Below are 21,376 nucleotides of genomic sequence, written 5' to 3'. Positions count from 1 at the left end.
GTGCCTGTCCCTGCAGCCACGGCAGCTGGGAGGTTAAAACAGGGATTCAGGCAGCTTCTCACTGGAAAACTGGATCCAAATTCCCATTTTTTGATGGATGCTGGACACAGTGGTCCAGACAACTTCCTCCAAAGACAGCAACACCTTCTGATCAGCAGCTCTTGTTTGTTCTTGTCCCGATTCCGGAATTAATTCCCAGGACTGCAGGAATGTCAGGCTGGGACATGACAAACTCATTTCCTTTCCTCTCCCGTAGCCACCAGCTCACCATGGATGAAGAAAATAATATCCAGGAATATCCTCTCAACCTCCAGCCCCTGGAATCCAAAGTGAAAATGTGAGTAAGGAAAAGTGCTGGCTCTGCCTTGGAATGCAGCTGAGGGTGCCCAATTCCTGAGCTGCAGGATCCACGCTGGATCCATCCCGGATTTCTGTGTAACTGGATGAAAGAGCTTCAGTTAGCAAATTGATTGAGTTCTCTGTGTTTAAGCACGTGGAGCTGAGAAAATGGGGATTGTTCAGCCTGGAAAAAGAGAAGGCTCCAGGGTCATCGAATTGTGGCCTTGCAGGGCCTAAAGGGGCTGCAGGAGAGCTGCAGAGGGACTGGGGACAAGGCCTGGAGGGACAGGACCCAGGGAATGGCTTCCCACTGCCAGAGGGCAGGGCTGGATGGGAGATTGGGAAGGAATTGTTCCCTGGGAGGGTGGGGAGGGGCTGGGATGGAATTCCCAGAGCAGCTGGGGCTGCCCCTGGATCCCTGGCAGTGCCCAAGGCCAGGCTGGATGGGGTGTGAAGCAGCCTGGGACAGTGGGAGGTGTCCCTGCCCATGGCAGGGGTGGCACTGGGTGGGCTTTAAGTTCCCTTCCCTTCCCTTCCCGGGATGAACATTCCCTTTGAACCAAGTTTCCAATGGTAAACATCAGTTTTGCACCAGTTTTGGCATCTCCTGTGTGTAACTAAAGGAATATTTGGGAATCTGTTGGATTTCCCGTGTATGCAGAGAAGCCAGGGAAGGGAAGGGCAGCCCAGAGCCTTTTCCCTGGTGCTTTTCCCACCCAGCATCAGTTTCCCAGGGACCCCGTGGATGGAGCAGCCCTGGGGGTGCAGGGGCTGGAGACGGGAGCAGAATTCCTGCTCTGGGGGTGCAGCCCAGCCCCGCGGCACGGGAAAAGCGGAATTTCCTCGGGAAGCCGGGCAGCTGCCGGCACTCAGCAAGGCACAGGCTGACACCTGGCTGCACCGACGGGAAGGGAGCGGTGCGCGTCCCGGGGCGCCGGGAATCAGCTCCCGAACTTCCACATGCCACCGAATCACGGAATCATGGAGCGGTTCGGGTTGGAAGGGACCTTTAGAGACCTTTCAGTGCAGCCCTGAGCAGGGACAGCCTCAATTAGGGCAGCTTGGCAGCCTGGTTTTGGGTGGTTTTAGGGATGGGGCGTCTCCCACCTCGCCACCCTCACGGAAAAAAAATCCTTCCTCCTATCCTAAGTCGAGCCTCTTTTGGAGTTACAGAATAATTTTATTTTTTGCTGTACATTACACGACGTGGAGTTCCCCCTAGGGTCAGTTATTCTAAAAGTCTTGACTTGGGATAATTGAAACTTCCCCACGTATTTATCAGAGTCCAGGATTCCTTTTGCAGCCTCTCCCATCGTGGATCCTCCAGCCCTGGAGCAGGAATCGCCTCCATCCAGCAAGCACTCCCTCACTTCCAGGCCATTAAAATATTAATGCATATTAAAATATTAAAAGGACACGAAGTTTCCAGTTAAAACCCAGGGTCTTTTCAGCTTTTAGTCACGCAAAGAAAAGCCAGATGAAAGAATCCATTTTCGGGGAGCTTGCTAGCAGGGTAATTACGACTGAAGCTCAGTCTATTCTGCAGCTTTAAAATAGAAATACATGTAAATATAAATCTGTGAATATAAATATATAAATGCAAATCTGTAAATACTGCTCGTCCCAGTGAATAAACCCTCAATAGCTTAAAAATCCTACAAGGAACTCTTCCTACAGAGAAGCTGTGGATGTTGGAGTTGTTCCAGGCCAGGCTGGATGGGGATTGGAGTAACCTGGGATAGTGGAATGTCCCTGCCCATGGCAGGGGGTGGAACAAGATGATATTTTCCAACCTAAACCATTCTGGGATTCCATAACTCCACAACACTGCTCTGGCTCTCAAATTCCAATTGTGTGTGAATGATAATCTGGAACGTGCTATGAATATAAAGCATCGAGGGTTGTGAATTCCTTTAAATGCACAGATGTGTGTTTTTATTTTGATTGCAGGGTGTCAAATCGGTCTCAAACCACAATCACTTCTGTCGGTTTTGGGATAGGTTTGGACTCTGAGTAAGGTGTTTCAGTGGAGCTGTCCCTGCCCATGGAAGCAGATGATCGTCCAAGTCCTTTCAAACCCAAACCATTCTGGGATTCCATAATTCCATGACCCTGCTCTGGCTCTTCCCTTCCAGCTGCGCCTGGTCTTAATCCGAAGTGTGCTATAAGTACCCAACACTGAAGGTTCTGAAGTCCTTTAAATGCACCAATGTGTATTTTTATTTTGATTGCAAGGTGCCGATTCGTTCTCAAACCAAAATCACTTCCGTCTGTTTTGGGATCGGGTTGGACTCTGAGTAACGTGGAAGGAGTTTGGAACCAGATGATCTTTAAGGTCCTTTTCAACCCAAACCGCTCCAGGATTCCCTGACCCTCTTTAACAAACCGCCCCAGATTACCCCAGTAGTGCCTTACACAAACCCTACAGAGGTGCTTCCGTGTGCTCCCCATGCAGAGAGGAAACCTGAAACGGGACCCCCCCAACCCCGGTGCTTTCAGTCAGGGGTCTGGACTGAAATCCTTTGTTCCCTCAGCATCCAGCGAGCATGGCGTGAGCACCTGCAGCGCCAGGACCTGTCCCCACCCCCGGAGCGGCGGGACAAGCGCAGCCCGTCCCCAGTGTCCCCAGCGTCCTCCACGTCGCCGGCCTCGGGCAAGATGAGCAGGTCCGTCAGCATGAACACCTTCTCCGACAGCAGCACCCCCGTGAGTCCGGCTGGAATCCCTCCCTTTTTCCTTTCCTGGCTGCCTTTCTGGGATTTGGGACAAGTGCAAGCTCAGTTGTGGGTTCAATGGGTTGATAACGGGTTAAAAAGGGATTTTTAGGTGTCTCAAATGACCTTCAGGCAGAGGTGCCTCTTGTCGCCTCACCAGGATGTGCCACTGTGGGTATTAGACCTGGATTTCAGCAGATTTTGGAGGTGTTCTTGATGGAAAAAGGTGCTTCCAGGTGGTCTTGTGTTCTCCTGTGTGTTTAGAATATTGTGTTCCCAAAAACCCCCAAATTGTGGTGCTTTTCCAGCAAAGAAAGGTGGTTTCTTGGTTGGTTTTTTGGTTTTATTTTGTTGGGGGGGTTGTTGGTTGATTTTTATATTTGCTGGAAGCTGATTTAGGAGATCAAAATTAAATTTGATTTTGGAATAAATATTCCACCGTGACCAGTGGCTGGAGGCTGCATTTGTCTTTTTAAAGTGACCCCAAACAAACCCCTAATGCAGATGCCATTTTTGGAACACAGACAATGCTGTGACTGCCTCTGAATTGGGATTATTAGGTCAATAAGCAAATACAGAGCCCGGAAACGTTGTTTTCAGCTTTGTCACAGAAGACGAGATTTGAGGGAATTACAGACCGGAGTGCATGGAATAACTCAGGAATTCCAGGAGCAGGAACTGCGGTGCTGCCTGGTGCAGGAGGTGTCTCCCTGCTCCTGAGGAGGGAACAGGTTGGTTGGGTCCTCACTGTCAGTGGCTGTTGCCACTCACAGGACAGCATTTGGTGGCTTCTGAATCCCTACAAAAATTCGGGAGTCATTGTTAGTGGTGTTCTCCGGGTTGGATAAATTTAATTCTGCCTTGACTTGCAAAGTTGGAGCGATTTTCATCATGTGAAGCCCAGGGTACTGATCCAACAGAGCTTTTCCATGCTAAAAACTCTGATCTTGGAGTTCTGGGGATAATTTGACTCTTTTCCAGTGTTGATCCAGGCCCAAAGGGAAGCTGTTCCCAGCAGGTTTATTGTGGGATGCGATGCCTGACAGAATTTAATAAAATATCCCTGAGGGCGGTGGTTTGTTTTTAGTTGGGAGCTGGAGAGCAGGAGGATAAAGTGGGCTGGAATATCGGGTTGGACACTGAAGTTTCACGGATTAAAGGGGTTTGGTGCCTTTAACGAGAGGAATCAATGGGATGGAAATGTTTATCTGCCACTGGAATCAACTTCCACCAGAGGTCCCTCGTGCCCTGCGCAGGGACACTCCCGGGTGCTCCAGAGCTTTCCAGCACTACTCTCGGTTGGAAAATGACAATTTTGGAGTGTTTGGGAGTTCAGGAAGGGCAGCTGGGAGTTCTGTGTTTGTGGAAAAATGAAGCTTGGATACTGGGGTCGGGATTTAATTTGTGTTAATGCGGCGCCCACTCATCCCACTTCGGCGTGCAAAGGAAAAGGGGAATATTTCCTTACACTTCCTGGTGCTTAGCCTGTTAATAACCCTCGGGAAAGCAGGGAATTTTTCTGGTGGCTGAGACATAAAACAGGCGCAAAATAAAGCAGGGCACAAAGCAAAGCGCTGGAAGTCCCCTGTCAGAGGCAGAGGAGGAATAAAAAAGTGTTAAACAATCGGAAATTCACACTCAGAGAGGATGAAGTGAACCCCAAAATATTTCATGAGTTGATAAAATCCAGAAATTCTCTGGTCAGTATTTTGAAGGTAAATTTAGGAGGATGAAGATCTGTGAACATTCACACAGAGGTTTCATCTCTTTTTGCAATAAATTGATTTTTCCTGGGAAAGGGACGCCAAACAGTCTGAGCTGCACGGATTGGAGTCTCCTGATTTCACCCAGAATTCCCATGTTAGGAACATCCCACCTGACACGAAAATAGGTCCCCTTTTCTTGCCACTTGGCTTTCTTTGTCCAGTCCTAGAGAGACTCTCCCAACTCTGTTCTAAGACGCGAATTTGTGCTCAGTTGCTGTTCCCAAGGCTCCTGGATGTTTCCTACCCTCCAAATCCAAGAACCTCCAAGCAGATCAGCTTATCAGGGAATGGATCCTGCTGTCCCTTTACCAGCAGATAAATCACCCCTGACATGGGGAGAGAGCGATGGCTCCACCTCCGAGTGTTTGTGGGATGGAAGCGGGGTTCCCCTGCGCCTCCCCCTGGAGAGGACTGACAGAACGGGCGGAGGGATGAGATTGGAAATGGAGAATTCTTGTTGGGCTGCTGCTCTGTAGCACAGAAAGGTTCGTGGGTGTGGAGTACAAAGTGGTTTTAACTGTTGGAGAAGATCTGTTATCCATCACTGATCAGAGTATGGCGTGAGGAGCTCTCAGGCTGTAGCTGTGCTGCTGTCACTTGCTTTCATTTTCCTTTTGCACGTTAATTTCTGCTAAAGAAAAAAATTAGAAGACAGACAAATAATAGATTTGAACTGATGCTCTTCCTTGTAAATGTTTCCAATTTTGTTACTGTGTAGAAAGGTGCCAAAACCTTCCTTTCTGGATGGGTTTCTGCTTTTTTCCTCCAGAATCCCAGAGTGGTCCAGGTTGGGAGGGACCTCAAAGGTCACCCAGTCCCACCCCTGCCATGGGCAGGGACACCTTCCACTGTCCCAGGCTGCTCCAACCCAACCTGGCCTTCAACACTTCCAGGGATCCAGGGGCAGCCACAGCTTCTCTGGGAATTCCATCCCAGCCCCTCTCCACCCCCACACACAGGAATTCCTTCTCAATATCCCATCTAAATTCCAACTCCTTCGGTTTGAAGCCATTCCCTTGTCCGGTCACTCCAGTTCCCAACAAAGAGTCTCTCTTTGTCTCCCTCATTGCCCCACTCAGATCCTGGAAGGTGCTCTGGGCTCTCCACATAAATTTCCTCTCTCCAGGCTGGACAGCCCCAACTTTCCCATCCAGTCTCCACAGGAGAGGTGCTCCAGTCTCCTTATCAACTTCGTGGCCCGTCCTGGACTCGCTCCAACAGTTCCGTGTCCTTCTTACGTTGGGAACACCAGAACGGGGTGCAGCGTTCCAGGCGGGGCCTCGGGCAGCATTCAGTGTCCGGGAGGATGCGCTGTCCCAGCTCCCACCCCGCTGGGCTGCCCGGGAGAGGAGCGGGAGCGCCCCGGGATGCGGTGGCGGTTTTTTCACCCTGGCAAAGCACCTCTTTTCCTCTCCTAAAAATCATTGCGATGCTCATGAGAATGGCACGAACCGAATCCGTAAAATTCCCAGGTTTTGCTGGAGCCAAGTCGCTCCAACAGGGGACTTTCTACCAAGAAATGCTCTTTTTAGAGGTGCAACCACACAAAACCTGCTTTTCCAAACGGGAATGGCTCTTTTCCCACCCTTTCTCCGTTTGTTGATGCCACAGAAATATCCAGTGGGGAAAAGAGCCAGGACTGAACTCCTCTGCTCCTAAACCCCCGTTTGTTTATCATTCCTGCCCTTTGTGGTGCCTTCACAGCTGGGGCTTTTCCCAGTGATTTATGAAGGTTTGGTTCTAAAACCTTAATTCTCTCTGCAGCCTTTGGGTGTTCCTAGGTCTCCCACCTGCAGGAGAATCCTGTTTTTCCACTGTTGTCTGTGACATTCCCAGGGGTGTTTTGCACCTGCAGGGGCGATGGGAAGCTGAGGGGCAGGGAATATCAACGTATGGGAGGCAGTGAAATCCTAACGATCAGCGGGGCATTAATACGGGGAACATTCCCTCTTTCCTGCGAGCCTGGATTCCCAAATCAGCAGCCGAGAGGGAGCCATCTGATAAATATTTACAGTGTGATTTCTATAGAATGTAAAAATGCAAATCTTGCCCTTGAGCAGCGGGGATGGAAACATAATTAAAGATGAGGGAGACAAATCCAGCGCTGAGATGAAAAGGCCCTAATTAGAAATAAAATATTTGATGGTTTGGGGAGAAACATTAACGCTGATGTGGCTGTCAGATAACACTTGGAATGAAGGGAACATGGGAAAAAATGTTGTTTTCAACCCCTCCCATTGGCTTTGGATAATCTCAGCTCTAAACGTGAGCAGGGATTCACAGCACTGTGGCCCAACATGGAATTTATCTCTTAAAGGGATTTTTATGGAGAAATATTTGTGAACATAATCATCCGGAATGATTATCCAAGTTTAACTCTCTTGCAAATATTATCCCATGGGATTTTAACTGCTGGGATACAAAAGGACCCTCTTGAGCCTTTCTGCTGGTGGGAGCAGAACACCAATAATTCCTTCTTTTTTATGTTGTGTGCATTGAAGGTTGAGTATTGATGGGACCACTGATGTCAATTTGAGTCGTTGTGGTTTAGCAGCAGCAAAATCAATCCGGGAATGATCTTGGTTGACGATAAAATGTCTGATAAGACATTTCTGCTGGTGTGTCAGTGGGAATATTTGGCTGCTTGAGACACTCGAGAACAGTTTTGTTGAGCTCTGGGGTGGGTTTAGGTCTGTGAAGGTTCAGAAGGAGATGGCCCTGGTGGGTACCAATGAGAGGTCTCAAAAATAGGTTTATTTTAAGTCCCACTTCAGGAAATTTGGCTAAATCCTTCATAACCCCTTTCTAAGCTAATTTGATCTCCAATATCTCATTTATTCCCACGGCATCACCTTCCTTTTGCAAAGCCAGGCTCCAAAATGAAAATCAGATCAATGGAGGATTTAATGCTTAATTAAGCAGGGGGTGCAGAGCACATTTGCACCATCACAGAAAGTTCTTGGGGGGGTTTCTCTCCAGCCCTGTGACAACACACTGAAAATCCAGAATTTTCTTTGTCCAAGGAACTGCCAGAGGACAGGGATAGGTGGGATTTTGGGAGGAATTGTTCCCTGGGAGGGTGGGCAGGCCCTGGCACAGGGTGCCCAGAGCAGCTGGGGACAGTGGGAGGTGTCCCTGCCCATGGCAGGGGTGGAATGGGATGATCTTTGAGGTGCCTTCCAACCCAGACATTCCATAATTCTCCACCCTGTGTCCAGTGAGCTTTGCTGATGGCATTTGCAATCTTTGGGAATGATGACAATGACCTGATCTCTTTAGGCTGGAAAAGATCCCATTTTTAATCCAAAACGCCAAGACCTTTTATTGTCACCCTTCCCCAGCACTGCTGATGACAGAGATCCAAGAGGTGAATCCAGAGTCAAATACTGGAGCAGTGCAGGAAATGGGAGTGGGTTTGGAATGGGAAGAGTGGGAATGGTGGTGTGCCCCCAACACAGAATTATTTGAGACTGGGAGATTTCCAACCACAGGTTTCCCACAAGGAATTATCTTCACTGGCTGGAATGAATTATATTTTGGTGTGACCAAAAAAGAGGGGAAAATGTACGAAATTTAACTAATGGATGATAAAGTCATGATTGGACCAGGAGGAATTCGATGTATAAAATATATTTAATAGAAACTTCCTGGGATGGAGGGAAAATCCGATGGAAATTGCCCCATCCTGAGCCATTAAATTATTTTAGTGGCTCTATCACCAAAGAAATGTGGCAGCAGCAGCACTTTAATGGGGTCTATTACAGAACAGTGGATCTTCCCAAATATATCCAGATTATCTCCTCCCAAAGGGCAGAGTATTGATTCCTGCTCGTAAAAGGAATTTTCAGAGTAAACACACCGGAAAAGTGCATTTTGGTGGGAATAAATATGATTTGGGCTATTTCACCGCTCGGAATTTAAGCAAATAATAATAATAATTATTCTGGTTTGTGGGAGATTCTGACTATTTCAGTCACTCCGTTTTTGGAGGCAATTTTCCACCTGTGAAATGACTTCTTAGGGTCAGATAAAGTTCATTAGGAAGACGTAAATGACATTTTAGGGGGGGAGAATGTGCTGAACACTTCTGCCAATGGGATGCATTTAAGGAAAAAGCTGTGTTTTCTTAGGGAATTTCTGCAGTGGAGTGAAAACTTCACAGTGGGGGTAAAAAAAGCCATTTAACTTCAGCAAAGGTCCCAAAGCGAGCAGCACAGAAGCGCCCTGGTGGTGGTGGTTCATGTCCCACCTGCTCTGCCCATCCTGGAGCTGAGTCCCACCACAGGTGATGCTTTTGGGAGGAAGGTCGGGCAGCTTTGCTCCTCAAGAACACCTCCTTAAATCCCATTTAACAGAGATTCCCACGTTGGAGTTATTCTGGTCCTCAACAAAACCTGATTAAATCCTGTGTTAATGGAGATTCCAATGTTGGAGTTATTCAGGTCTTCAGATTTTCTCCAAACCCCGTCTCTCACACCAATAATTTTTGGCAAAGCCACCCTTTTGCAAAGGTCTTTAGGAGATCCAAATCCAGCAGTGAACTTTGGGGTTTATTCCAGATTATTCATTGCTTCCATGATTTGTTTGATTGCATCACTTGGTTTTCCTTTTTTTTAAACTTCTGAGCTCTTTCTCCCTTTCATCTGAAATATCAGCCTCTATGAACCCCCAAACTCCCCCAAATTCCCCCAAATTCCCCCAAATTCCTTTGTTCTACCCATGTGACAGTGAATTTTGAAGGGGTTTCCCATTTCTCAGGCTCTTCTCTCCAGTAAGATTTTGTTACCAGCACCAGGATCACCTCACACCCCAGTTGTGTCCTTGTCCCTCGGACTGTGCTTTAAACTCCCCTTCGCTGGTGACTTCTGAAATTCTGACCTTATTTTGCCCTTCTTTGCCCACACTGAATTCAATATTTCTCCTCCCGTTGGACAGGGCAGGGAAATGCTGGGAGCTGAGCAGTTCCCACCTGGGAACACCAGAGCCAGAGGTGAACTCTGGAATATTCCTGTGGTTTATTACATTTGACATTTTCCTGCCCTTCTGATAACACCTTCCCCACATCGTGTGTGCACCAGTCCTTCATTATTTGAAAATTTGGGAGCTTTTGTTTTCCCAACTAAACCCTTGTTTCCGGTTCCTAATTAAGGCACTGCTTTAATTGCATTAACTGCTCTCGTTCCGAGCCTGAGTGTGGCCGTGGAACTCGGAAAACGCCGCTCCCATCGCGTCAGCGGCCACGCTTTGGCTTTTCCAAGGCATTTAAAATTCCATTGCTGTTCCAATAAACCTCAGCCAGTGGATTATTTTTCATGGACAGACAGTCCATCCTTCTCCTGGGGGTTTTATGGACAAAGTGTATAAAATGATAACGCAATGAATGGGCCACCTGCCATCCTCTATCAGCTGCTTAAATCAGCTGCTCCAGACAGGAATTCAATACAGGAGAAGCTGTTCCAAATGGATTTTTCAGGTACAAGGCATAACAAGGAATTTCAGGAGTATTCTTGATCCATTGGCACCGAGATAGCTTTAAAGGCATTTATGGGCCTTCAATAAAGATGCTTTCAAACCATCTTCAGAATAATAAAATCGCTTTGGTGCTCTGAGGAGCTTGGAAGAAAATCAAATTATTGTTAGATTTGATTATGGCAATGTCCAGAAATCCCAGATATTGGATAAAATCCACTGAGAAGCAAAAGGAGAATCTCATTTAGGGAGGGAAAGGAAGAGAAGGTTTTGCATGCAGGAATAGAATATTCCCCTGTAATTTTATTTTTATGTAAATTATGTAAATTAGATGAAGATGTCATAATATTTCCCGTGCTGAATTCGTGGTATTTATGAACACTGCAGTGCTGTTTCCCCCTCTCCCGGAAAAACCTGCTGCGCTTCCCAGAATGCCGGGGATTTATTTTGTCTCCTGTGTTTAATTATGCAAAATTGGGATGCAAACTTCAATATGAAATCTTGAAGCCAAATTTCAGGGACAGATTTCCTACCTCGAAGGAAATGGAACATGGAGCTGCTGTGGGGAATTCAGTATTTTTTGGGATGTACAGCAATTAAAACAGGCTGCCCAGGGAAGTGGTGGATTCCTGGATTCACCATCCCTGGAAGTGTTCCAAAAATGTGTGGATGTGGCACTTGAGGACGTTATTTAGTGGTGAACGTGGGTTGATGGTTGGACTTGGTCTTGGAGGTCTTTTCCAACCTTAAGGACTCTGTGATTCCAGGAAATGAGGCCTTGGTGTCTCTTCCCAAACTGGGAATGCTGCTGTGGCTTCCTGCCCACTCGGGGCCCATTTTGATGTTTCTCTTCCTGACAGTCAAATATTTCCTGGATTTTCTTCCAAAATAATTCTAAATTTGTTTTGTGGGGTGGAGTTCCGTGGGTGGCTGTAGGGCAGGGCTGGACATTTGTCTGTTCCTTCCCGTTTCTGGGAAATAAAACCCCCAAACCTTTGATTGAGCCCTGAATCTCCTCTAGGGCAGCAGCGAGGCTCAGAGGAGCTTGGAATTTGCACATACAAATCCCAGTCTGGCTTTTCCATGTCCCAATTCCCATTCCCTGCCTTTAATCCTCACACACTTCTTTGTTAAGCCCATCTGCAGCAACTCCTTCATTCCCTTCTGATGGAACAGATCCTTATCCCAGAAGAAAGGGAACTGGACACCTTTGTGCACGGATTGTGACCTTTCCCTAAGGATTCGTGCTCCCTCTTGGAGAAATCTTTGGGAAGGCACTGATTCCCTGCAAATCTGAGCCTGACTCATCACATCATCAGAAAGCCCCAAACCCAACTCGATGCGTAAAAACATCCCAGAGTTCTTAACTCGCTCTCCAGGAGGAGTTTAAAGAGCCAGAAAATTAAGAATATTCACATTTTTTTCCAGCAAGGAGATATTTTAATTCCAAATATTCCTACTTAATTTCCCTTGGAGCATAAACTCAGACTTTCTGTGGCAATGTCCTTTCAGCTGTCCTTGTCTTTGGGATTTATTTTTTCCATGCTCTTATTTTAAACCCAGCTCTTTGACACACAGAAAAGTATTATTTCATTTATTAGGGGCCATGCCCACCATGAGATAATCACGGAGAAGGAATGAGAGGCTGTCACTGACTCCTCTCTCCATGAGAAAGGAATGTCAGAGCTCCTGGCTCTCAATGGATGCCTTTTCCAGCAGCACTGAAGGGCTTTATTTGGATTCTTCCAGCACCACTGTGCTTTGTTCCCAGCCTTCGCCACACAGTGGAACTTTGTGTGCCGGAAGGGTTGATGCCAGCGGTGGAAAAGGTCCTAAAAACTCATGGAATTTCTTTTGGGATACATGAGCCTCAGTAAATAAGGTTTTATTACAGCATCAGGAGCAGAAAGAGAGGCATGGTTGGAGAAGGGTCTTGCTTAGAGTGTGACAGAACAAATCAGGTCGGGACAGGTTTAATTCAGGTGAATCGGGGTTTAATCCCAAACTCTCAAAGTTTGGCTCTTCCAAGAGGGATTTTTATTAAAATATTCAAGTCAAAGTTTAGCCTTGTGCAAGCCTAAACTCCAATTAAATTAAAATTTTTTGAAGTTGAATTAAAATTCAATTTTAGCATCACCTGCTGTTCTTTTTTCCACTTGACTAGGACTAAACAGGAACTTGAGTGTAGGGTTTTTATAATTGGTGGTTTTCCCTGGGAAAGGTTTGTTTTAGTGTCTCCTCCAGTCACAGAGCAGCCCAACCAGTGGGAATGAGCTGTGTTTGTAACTCCAGCGCTGGTTTGGCTGCAGGGCTGGATATTCTGGATTGACCCATGTCAGAAACTTGGATGTCTAAAAGTGAACCCTCAGTGCATCAGATCTTCTGCTCCTCCTGTGTTTTCCTAGAATTCCAGGATGGTTTGGGTGGGAAGGGACCTTAAATCCCATCCCATCCCAAGGGCAGGGACATCTTCCACTATCCCAGGCTGCTCCAAGCCTCATCCAGCCCGGCCTGGGACACTCCCAGGGATGGGGAAGTTGTCCCAGTGTGTTGTTTATTTCCTTGGTTAAATCAGTGCCAGAGATAAATTTAGTTCCTGTGGAATTTCACTTAAAACACAGAAATTGCCCCAGTTTTTGGGAATTCACCGTGATGTAAATGATGGGGAAATGTAGCTGTATCCTACTATAAACATTTCCATGTGTGAAGTAACTTACAATTGCATGATCCAGGTGTTTTCCTGCTCCACAAAACCTGGATGGACACGTGCAAAACACAAATATCCAGCATCCATCTGCATCCCAACTCCTGCATCCCTTGGCAGAGGGGTGCTGTGGGATCAGTCCCTGAACGAGCCTCTCCCTGCCCCCACAAGCTGGGGATTTATCCGAGCAGCCTGACCTTCCCCAGGGACTGATAACTCAACTTCCTCCCCTTCAGCATCTCAATTAAATGTTGGGAAAGCCTTGCTTGGCCATTAGGATGAAAAATCCAGGATTGGAAATGATTACTTATTAAATATTTCCTGGGCACTCCTGAAAAAAAAAGCTGGATTTTTAAATTTAGCTGGTTTGGGAGCTCAGCAGCTGGAGAAGGAGCCGTGAACCTCTCCTGATCACAGCCAAGACGCCTGGAAAAATGTTTCCACAGTGACAGTAAAATCTTAATAACCTGTCAAAGGCGCTGCTCAGGAGAGGTTTGGGATGAGAAATTGCTCCAAGATTTCCAGCTGAACAATGCTGGGTTCATTGTACATCCATCAAAACCCAAAGTGAAAGTTAATTTACCTCAAGTCTTGCTGCTGAGCAAAGCCAGGGCCTACTTTTTAATTTTCCGGGAGAAAATTGGGCATTTCAGCTGTGGCTTTCCGAGAGCCAACGTTTGTGAGGAGAAAAGTCCCAGTGGGGAAAGACTGGGAGTGATCAAATACTTGGAGGTGCTGTTAAATCTCAGATAATTGTTACCTCAACACAAAAACTGGGGAAAAATTAAATAAATTACAACAGGGCCCCAAAGTGCCTAATTAACCTGACAGATTAATTACACCCCCAGGGAAATTTGGACAATAGGATCAGGAAAAACTGGCCTGGTTTTGGACAATCTGATCAGGGGAAATTGAAATCTCCTGGTTCAGGAGAGCCTGGACACCCAAATTGTTCAGGATTCTGGGCGGCCTTCAAACAATCAGACAAATAGGAGCTGCTCCCAAGGAATTTTCTTCCAAAAAAATGAAATCCATACCTTTTCCTCTCACAGATGTTCTCCCAAACTTTGCATTTGTCCCATCTCTCCAGGTTGCTGTTGGTCACAGAAATAGTTTGGGGTTTTTTTTTCAGGTTTGTTTAAAGCAGGGCCCTGTGGAAGGAAAGGTGGGTTTGAGTTCTGCCTTCCCTCACACCCTGAGGAGCAGAGCTGGTGACCATGGCCCAGCCCCAGGCAGGCAGGACAATGTTTTTTTCCTGCTTTAAAGGCCTGAGAGTTATCCAGGATTTTCTGGGAGAGCCACGTCAACATAAGGAATGTGGGGACACCCTTTAAGGGGTTTCTTGGAGCTGTTATGCATTTAAATTGTCCCATTAGGGGGGCCACGCTCCCCTGGCTGCCAATAAAATCAGTCTCGGGAGAGCTGTGGGGGCTCTCCCAGGAATTATTCCTGCTCTTTCCCACTTGAATGGGTTGCTTATTTTAGGAAAACAATGATTTTCTCCAAACGAGGCAGCCTGAAGTTTAACCTTTGTGGGTGGGTATTTATTTGCTGTGATTGCTGGGTGATGTTCTTATCTCTTATCACAGATTTGCTCAATAAACGAGTTCATAAACACCTGATCAGGCCCTGCATGGATCCAGACTCCTGGATTCCTTTTCAATTCCTTGATTCCCTGCTCCTTGCCAGTCAACAGGAATCCCAAAGAGACAGCCAAAAAACAGAGGTGGGGACACAACGATTTCCTGCAGTGGCTTTTGTCCGTAATTAACAATAAAAGCTAAAATAGAAATGTTAATTATTGCCTGTAACACTCAGCTCTGCTTCACTTCTAAAGGATTGGGAGAATTTAGGTTGGAATATTAAAAATATCCTTAAAGATAGGAATACCTGGGAAATGTCTCTCCAAAACTCCACAGCCCTGGCACAGGGTGCCCAGAGAAGCTGTGGCTGCCCCTGGATCCCTGGCAGTGTCCAAGGCCAGGTTGGAGCCACCCAGGATGGGGGAATCTCCTCAGAAATTGCTTTTATCCCGGTTTTCAGGGAAATTTTGAAGTCTTTTAATCACTCAGAGCATGTGAAGGACGTGGTGCTGTATCAGCCAGCAAGACTTTTATAATATTTAATAAAATCAAGGAGAGTATTCCCGCCCTGAGGGAGCAGATTGCAAGGGAAACTGCCCCCAATCTGTGAGCCTCTGGGGACCCAGCAATTTAGGGAATGCTCACTGCTGTGCTTCCAGACAATTCCCTGACTGTAATCCCATTTCCAAGCTGGCTTTCCCTCCTGCCTGGCAGCAGGAGCTCTCAGACAAGGAATTTGTGAAGCTTGGATCACTTCCTGCTTGGGACAGCTTTGCTTAAAGGTGATCTGAAGTTTTAGGAGCTTCCCAGGAGGTTTACTCCAGACTCGGGGTATTTTTGGAGAGCTGCTGGTTGGAGAAGTGGAAGGAAAGCAGATTTTCCTAAGGAAAATGGGAGGCACCTGTGGTACCTCTGGTTTTCTTCCTACCACTGGGACAATCCCAGCTGGGGTGGATTCCAAGCCTTCCCTTCGCTCCAGGGCTCAGCTACATCACTGCCATCCCACTCTTGTCCATAAAACCACACTACAGCCAGCAAAGAGTTCTCCCAAATCCGTGAATAAATCCCCGATTTTGCTGTGTCACTGCTGCCGAGCGATGCCACCTTCGAAATCCAAATTAAGTCACGGCATTAAAGCCGACTCTGCTTTTCCGGCCCGGGCTGAGCTCACCTGAGTCCCCCCATCCCAAATGCATCCCTTTGCCAGATCCTAAAAGCACGTTGTTGTCCCAGCCGGAATTTGCATTTCCAGGAGGGATTTCTTTTGTCTCCCGGTGCTGATTTGATTGTCCTCGCTGATAATCGCTTGATTAGCCTCCCATCACCTCTAATAACTTGTTTCCTCCTGATCAGGGAGCCTGAGAAACCAATACGGGATGGAGTGGGGAATATCCCAGGTTTATTCCAGAGGCACCAGGAAAGGCACAGCCCTGCGGCTCCTGGAATAACTTAATGAATGAGGGCTGATTTCAGCCACCTCATGGATATAAATGGATACAAAAATCCCGATTTCAGTGTAAAATAGGGATTGCAATGTGTTCTGTGCCATTGGAATTGCAGGAGAGGGAAAGCAGCAGTTCTCCTGGGCTCTCCACATCCCCTCCAGAACAGGGAGAGCCTGGAGCTCTCCCTATTCCATCATTCCATGATATTCCTGACCCAGCAGCCTGGAGCAGGGGGTTGGGAACACCCAGTGCTTATTCCAGGGCCACCAGGAAAGGCACAGCCCTGCGGCTCCAGGAGTAACTTCATGAATGGATATAAACAGAGCTCAAATCCCATTTTTAATGTAAATTTGGGGTTGAGACGTGTCCTGAAATGTTGGAATTGCAGGAGAGGGATTGCTGGGCTCACCACATTCCCTCTCCTCCTGCCTGAGCCCCTCATCCCCATCCTTCCCACCCTCCCTCCCTCCCTGGAACATTAGGAAAGTAAAGAAAGCTGAATAAATGAAAAGCCCTGTGAATTATTTATTCCCAGCTTTTCCAGAGCCCTCCCTCCCCCTCTCAGAGCCGCTCAGCTCTGCTTTAGGTTTGTTTTAAATTAGCCAAGGTTTCCTTCCATTTTAATGCCCCCCACTAATTAATAATTAATGGCCTCACTGGCTCTGGAATCTGTTTTTTTCCAAGCAGGGATTCAGGGACAGGGAGCAAGGCTGATCCTGCTCCTGCTCAGGCTCCACCACTGCCCAGCTGGGAAATAACTTCAGGTTTTTAGCTGAATGTTGCATTTTTTCAACTTTTTGGTGCATTTTTTCACCTTTTGGATGTATTTTTCCATCTTTAGTGTATTTTTTCCACTTTCTGGTGGTTTTTTTCCTGTCACTCTGCTCCTCCGTGGACCTTTCCCAGTCCTTTTTTCCTCTCTGCTCACTTTCTTCCCTTTAATCTCATTTTTTTGGGGCTTTTCCCTCCAATTTTTGCTTCCTGTGCCACCACCCCCACAGAGTTTTCGGGGTTTTTTTCCTTTTTGAATAATTTTTACCCCATTTTTTGCAGTTTTCTCCGTTCTCTCCGTGTGATTTTCACTCCAGCTCTGCTCAGGAGGGTTCCCCACTCTCTGCCCCTGCTGGAGGGACTCCACAGCCAAAATATCCCAACGACCTTTCCGTATTTCAAACAGCAGATGGACCTAGAATGCCAAATTCTGGGATTTATTTTCCTTGGTTTTGTTTGAGTCGGGCATAATTTAATCCTTGAAAATGAAAAATTCCCTCTTGAACATTCCCCACCTTTTTTTCTTTAAGCCTTGAAGGAGTTTTTTGCCTTTGTGGCTCTTCCTGGGAGGAATCCCCTGAGGATTAACACATCCCTGAGGAACTGCAACAGGAAAAACCGATGGAAAATAAATATTTTTTTATTTTAATCATTTTTTTTCCCGGAGGAGACTTGCAGGGAGTGCTTTGTGTCCATTTTTCAGCTGCTGATCCGGGAAAAAATTCCAAATTTACCTAAAGAAAGTCTCGAGGAGGGTGCTGAGGACACCTCTCCCGGGATTCTCCCGCTCCAAGAGTCAGCCTGGATTTCCTGTCAGGATGCAGAACATCCCCACAGCTGCTGCTGGAACTTTCACAGCTCCTTTTTAATCCATTTAGAAAGAGAATTTGAAAAGCCAGGACAGGTTATTCAAGGGAGTCACCCCCGGTGGAGGTGAGATTTCCAAGCTTTATTGTGGAAAAGCGAATTATGACAAGTTAAAATTGCAAAGGCGCCAGGCAGGATGGAATTAGGGGTTGGAAGGACTGGAATATTCATCTGGGATTGCTTTATTTGTGGTCTGACTTGGGAAAAGGGGGAAAATTTCCTGCCTTTTCCGGCCATCCACAGAGCCTGTGGAAATGAGGAGAGGTTGGAGAGATGTCCAGGATTGGTGCTTGGAAATGAATCCCCATTTTTGAGCTTCCTGCAATTTGCTGGCTGCTAGAAATATTCCCAGTTTTTTCTTGGATGATCTCTACGTTTCTATGACACCTCCCACTGTCCCAGGCTGCTCCCAGCCCCAATGTCCAGCCTGGCCTTGGGCACTGCCAGGGATCCAGGGGCAGCCCCAGCTGCTCTGGGAATTCCAGCGCAGCCCCTCCCAGGGAACAACTCCTTCCCAAAATCCCATCTGTCCCTCTGTCCTTGTGAAGCCATTCCCCCTTTTCCTGCCACTCCTTTCTCCAAGGGATGTGTTCAAAGGATGGGGATGGGAGGAGGATGGTGGGATCAGGGATGTGTTTGTTTGTGCTCCAATCCCATGAGGAATTAGCAGAAACCCAACAGAGAAAATCCTGATCCTGTATTGGAACAGGGGGATTAAGGGATCCAAGGAATTGTCTGTGCCTGGGGTTGCAGCACATCATGGACATTTCATTAATTAATTCATTCACTAATTAGCGCCGAGGGAGCCAGGGACAAACTGGTCCTGGCTAAAGGGGGGAAGGTCTGAGGGAAGAGAAACAGATTCTAGGGACAAAGCACAAAGTCCTCCTCCCACAACCCCCTCCAGTCCCCTCCGGGTGAGTCAGGATGCAGCTCCCAGCAACGCTGGACTAGGGATCTTTTCCCAGGTGAAATCAGGGATTTTCCAATCCCACGAAACTCTGAGGTTCCCAGAGTTCCCAGTCTCAGAGCTGGCTCCTGCTGCAGCCAAGGACAGCCCATCCCAAAGCGCAGCTTCACCTTCTCAGCCGGAGGGAAAATACTCCCAAAGTTCCCATCTTCCCAAAATCCATGAATGAGGAGATTTTGTTGAAATTCCTATTTAGGATAAACTGGAGCTGCAGAAGCCTGGGAATTCCATGCTGGAATGCCTGGATGGCTCCCTTCACCCTTCTCCTCAGACACAGCCCAGAGCAGCAACAAGCCCACCTTAAACATGGAAAAGAATCCAAGGGATAAGAAACGCCAGGAATCGAGGCCGGGAATTCATTGGCTGGAGTTCCCTGCTGCTGGAATGTCATTTGGCTCAGATAACAGGGCAGGAATTCCAGCTTTTCCAGCCCCGATGTGAGCAGCGGGAGCCGAGGGAAGCGTTAGTGCTGAGCTGATTGCTCATCCCGCTTCCAACGGAAAGGGTTTTCCATGGGAAAGAGCGGACCTGAGGGGATTTGGGGTTTGGCCACTGTGGGGCAGCTTCAGGCACCCCAGATTCCAACCGATCTCCCTGGGGAAGGAAAGAGGATCCTCTGGATACTTTAATCCATTTCCAGACTCCGGAGCAGGTCTGGGATTGCCCCAAACAGCGGAATTCCAGGGGCAGATCCCGGTGGGAGGCACCCAGCAGGCAGCACCGCGGGGAGCAGAGCCTGGCCTGGCCTCCACCTCAACACCGCCAGGATTTGCCACCAGCATTCCTTACACAGGATAATCCCGAGGTTTTTCCTGGAATTCCCAGCACCGTTACCTCGCTCCGGGCTTTTCCGTTCGGAGCTGAAAGCTTTCCCTGCATTCCATGCCCAGGCAGGCTGGGAAGTGCTGCCGAAAGCAGGAGCTCCAGCCGGATCCAGCCCTGCTCTCCCTGTTCCGGAGCTGTTCCTGTGGTGCTTCCCACCAGGAAGGGCGTGCGAGAAGCTGGAGACGCGGATTTGATTCGGGAAACCCCAGGAATGCTGAGGAACACCTCCAGGATGGCGTGAGTTTGGAAAGAGGCGATAAAAACCCCAAACGGATAAAAAGTCATGGCACATTAATGCTTGGAATTGTCCGCTGGAGCAGCAAGGGAAGAGGGATGAATAATTCAAGGCAGACAGGATTTCCCTGGCAAGGTCGAGGCGTGTGAAGGGGAGGATTTTTGGGAGAGAGCAGCAACCTGCTTTCTTTGGGAAGAGAGCTCCGTCCACCCCGAGGGGTCAGGAGACTTCAGGGACCGTCTGGAATTTGGGAGATCGTTTTGGAAGCGGCTCCGCCGGCGGAACGCAGGGCTCGGCTGGAATCTCGGATGCCAAAGGAATTCAAAGTGGATTTTTCAGCTCCACGGGCGAATCCCGGAGGAATGGGCAGCGGGAAGGGCGAGCAGGGAGCGGAGCCCTAAGCGGCCGGAGCGGGGCTCGGGATCCCGACACGCCAATCCCTGGGATTTCTCCCAAAATGGCCTGAAAGAGGAGCCGGGAGTGGAAGATGAATGTGAGTACCCGAAAATCGGATCCGCTCAGGCTGAGCTCTGCTCGGTGTTACCTCAGCCTGGGGACAGATCCTTTCAATAATTCCCAAAAAACCTCTGCTGCACCTCGTTGGAATGAGCAGGGCTTTGTAGGCACTGGGGAAGGAGCCGCAGGATAGGGAAGAACTCCAGGGATTCTGATTCCGGAGCCCAGCTCAGCCTGGAGCCACCTCAGCAGCTCACAGAGATTATTAAGACATTTATTTCTTTATTAAGAGATTTATTTATTTATTTATTTATTCATTCATTTATTAAGACATTTATTTAATATATTTTTTTATTTATTTATGGAGAGATTTATTTATTTATTTATTTATTTATTTATTAAGACATTTATTTCTTTATTAAGAGATTTATTTATTTATTAAGGCATTTATTTAGTTATTAAGATGTTTATTGCTTAAGACATTTATTTATTAAGATACGTATTTGTTTATTAAGATATATATATTTATTCATTAGGACATTTATTTATTAAGAGATTTATTCATTTATTTATTAAGACATTTATTTAGTTATTAAGGTATTTATTGCTTAAGACTTTTACTTATTTCTTTATTAAGATATTTATTTATTTACTAAGACATTTATTCATTTATTAAGACATTTATTGTTACTACGGGATACACAGCATTCCAGAATAATATTAATATTAATAATAATAAATATCTTGGCTCGTTCTCCACACCCCCAAGTGCATCCCAGGCTCCGGTCTGAGCTCAGCAGCCCAAAATATCCATGGATTTTATTCCTCTGCAGCAGCAACAGCTCCACCAGCAAATCTTGGATCCTTGGGAGGGATCCTAGTGGACCGTAGGTCATTATTTTTAAACTTAATTGGATTTATTTGATGAATTTTCCCTGTTGATTTCTCACGGAGGCCGTAGAGGGGAGGGAGCAAATTCCTTGGAGCGACCTGCTGGGAGTTTGTGGGGCTGGGGATTTTATAGGGAATTATTCCAGGAGGGATTTTAAGCCGGGGGTGTGAGACCCTGCAGGCAGAGCTGTGGGTCTCAGGGAATTCGGGATGCTGGGCTGGGATTGTGACTCAGCATCCTCAGCCCAGGGACGGATGTGCTGGGAGCAGGGAGAGGCAGGCAGGACGTGGTGTCCAGGAATTCTGGGATCCGCTGGGATGTGCAGCCCCCTGCAGCACCC

At 47.3% G+C, this 21,376-nt stretch overlaps 1 protein-coding gene across 1 annotated transcript in view; it reads left to right on the top strand.

The window, feature by feature from the left end:
- IQCJ (IQ motif containing J) overlaps positions 1 to 3,497 on the top strand; it is a 19,577-nt gene extending 16,080 nt beyond the window's left edge. The window contains exons 3-4 of the mRNA XM_017734360.1: positions 257 to 337; positions 2,874 to 3,497. Coding sequence (XP_017589849.1) covers positions 257 to 337; positions 2,874 to 3,165 — 373 coding nt within the window. The 3' untranslated portion in view covers positions 3,166 to 3,497. The remainder of the gene's footprint in view (positions 1 to 256; positions 338 to 2,873) is intronic.
- Positions 3,498 to 21,376: the final 17,879 nt, after the last annotated feature.

Source organism: Corvus brachyrhynchos, unplaced genomic scaffold, assembly GCF_000691975.1.
Source record: "Corvus brachyrhynchos isolate BGI_N302 unplaced genomic scaffold, ASM69197v1 scaffold544, whole genome shotgun sequence".
NCBI lineage: Eukaryota > Metazoa > Chordata > Aves > Passeriformes > Corvidae > Corvus > Corvus brachyrhynchos.
This window is presented reverse-complemented; position numbering and strand designations above follow the sequence as displayed.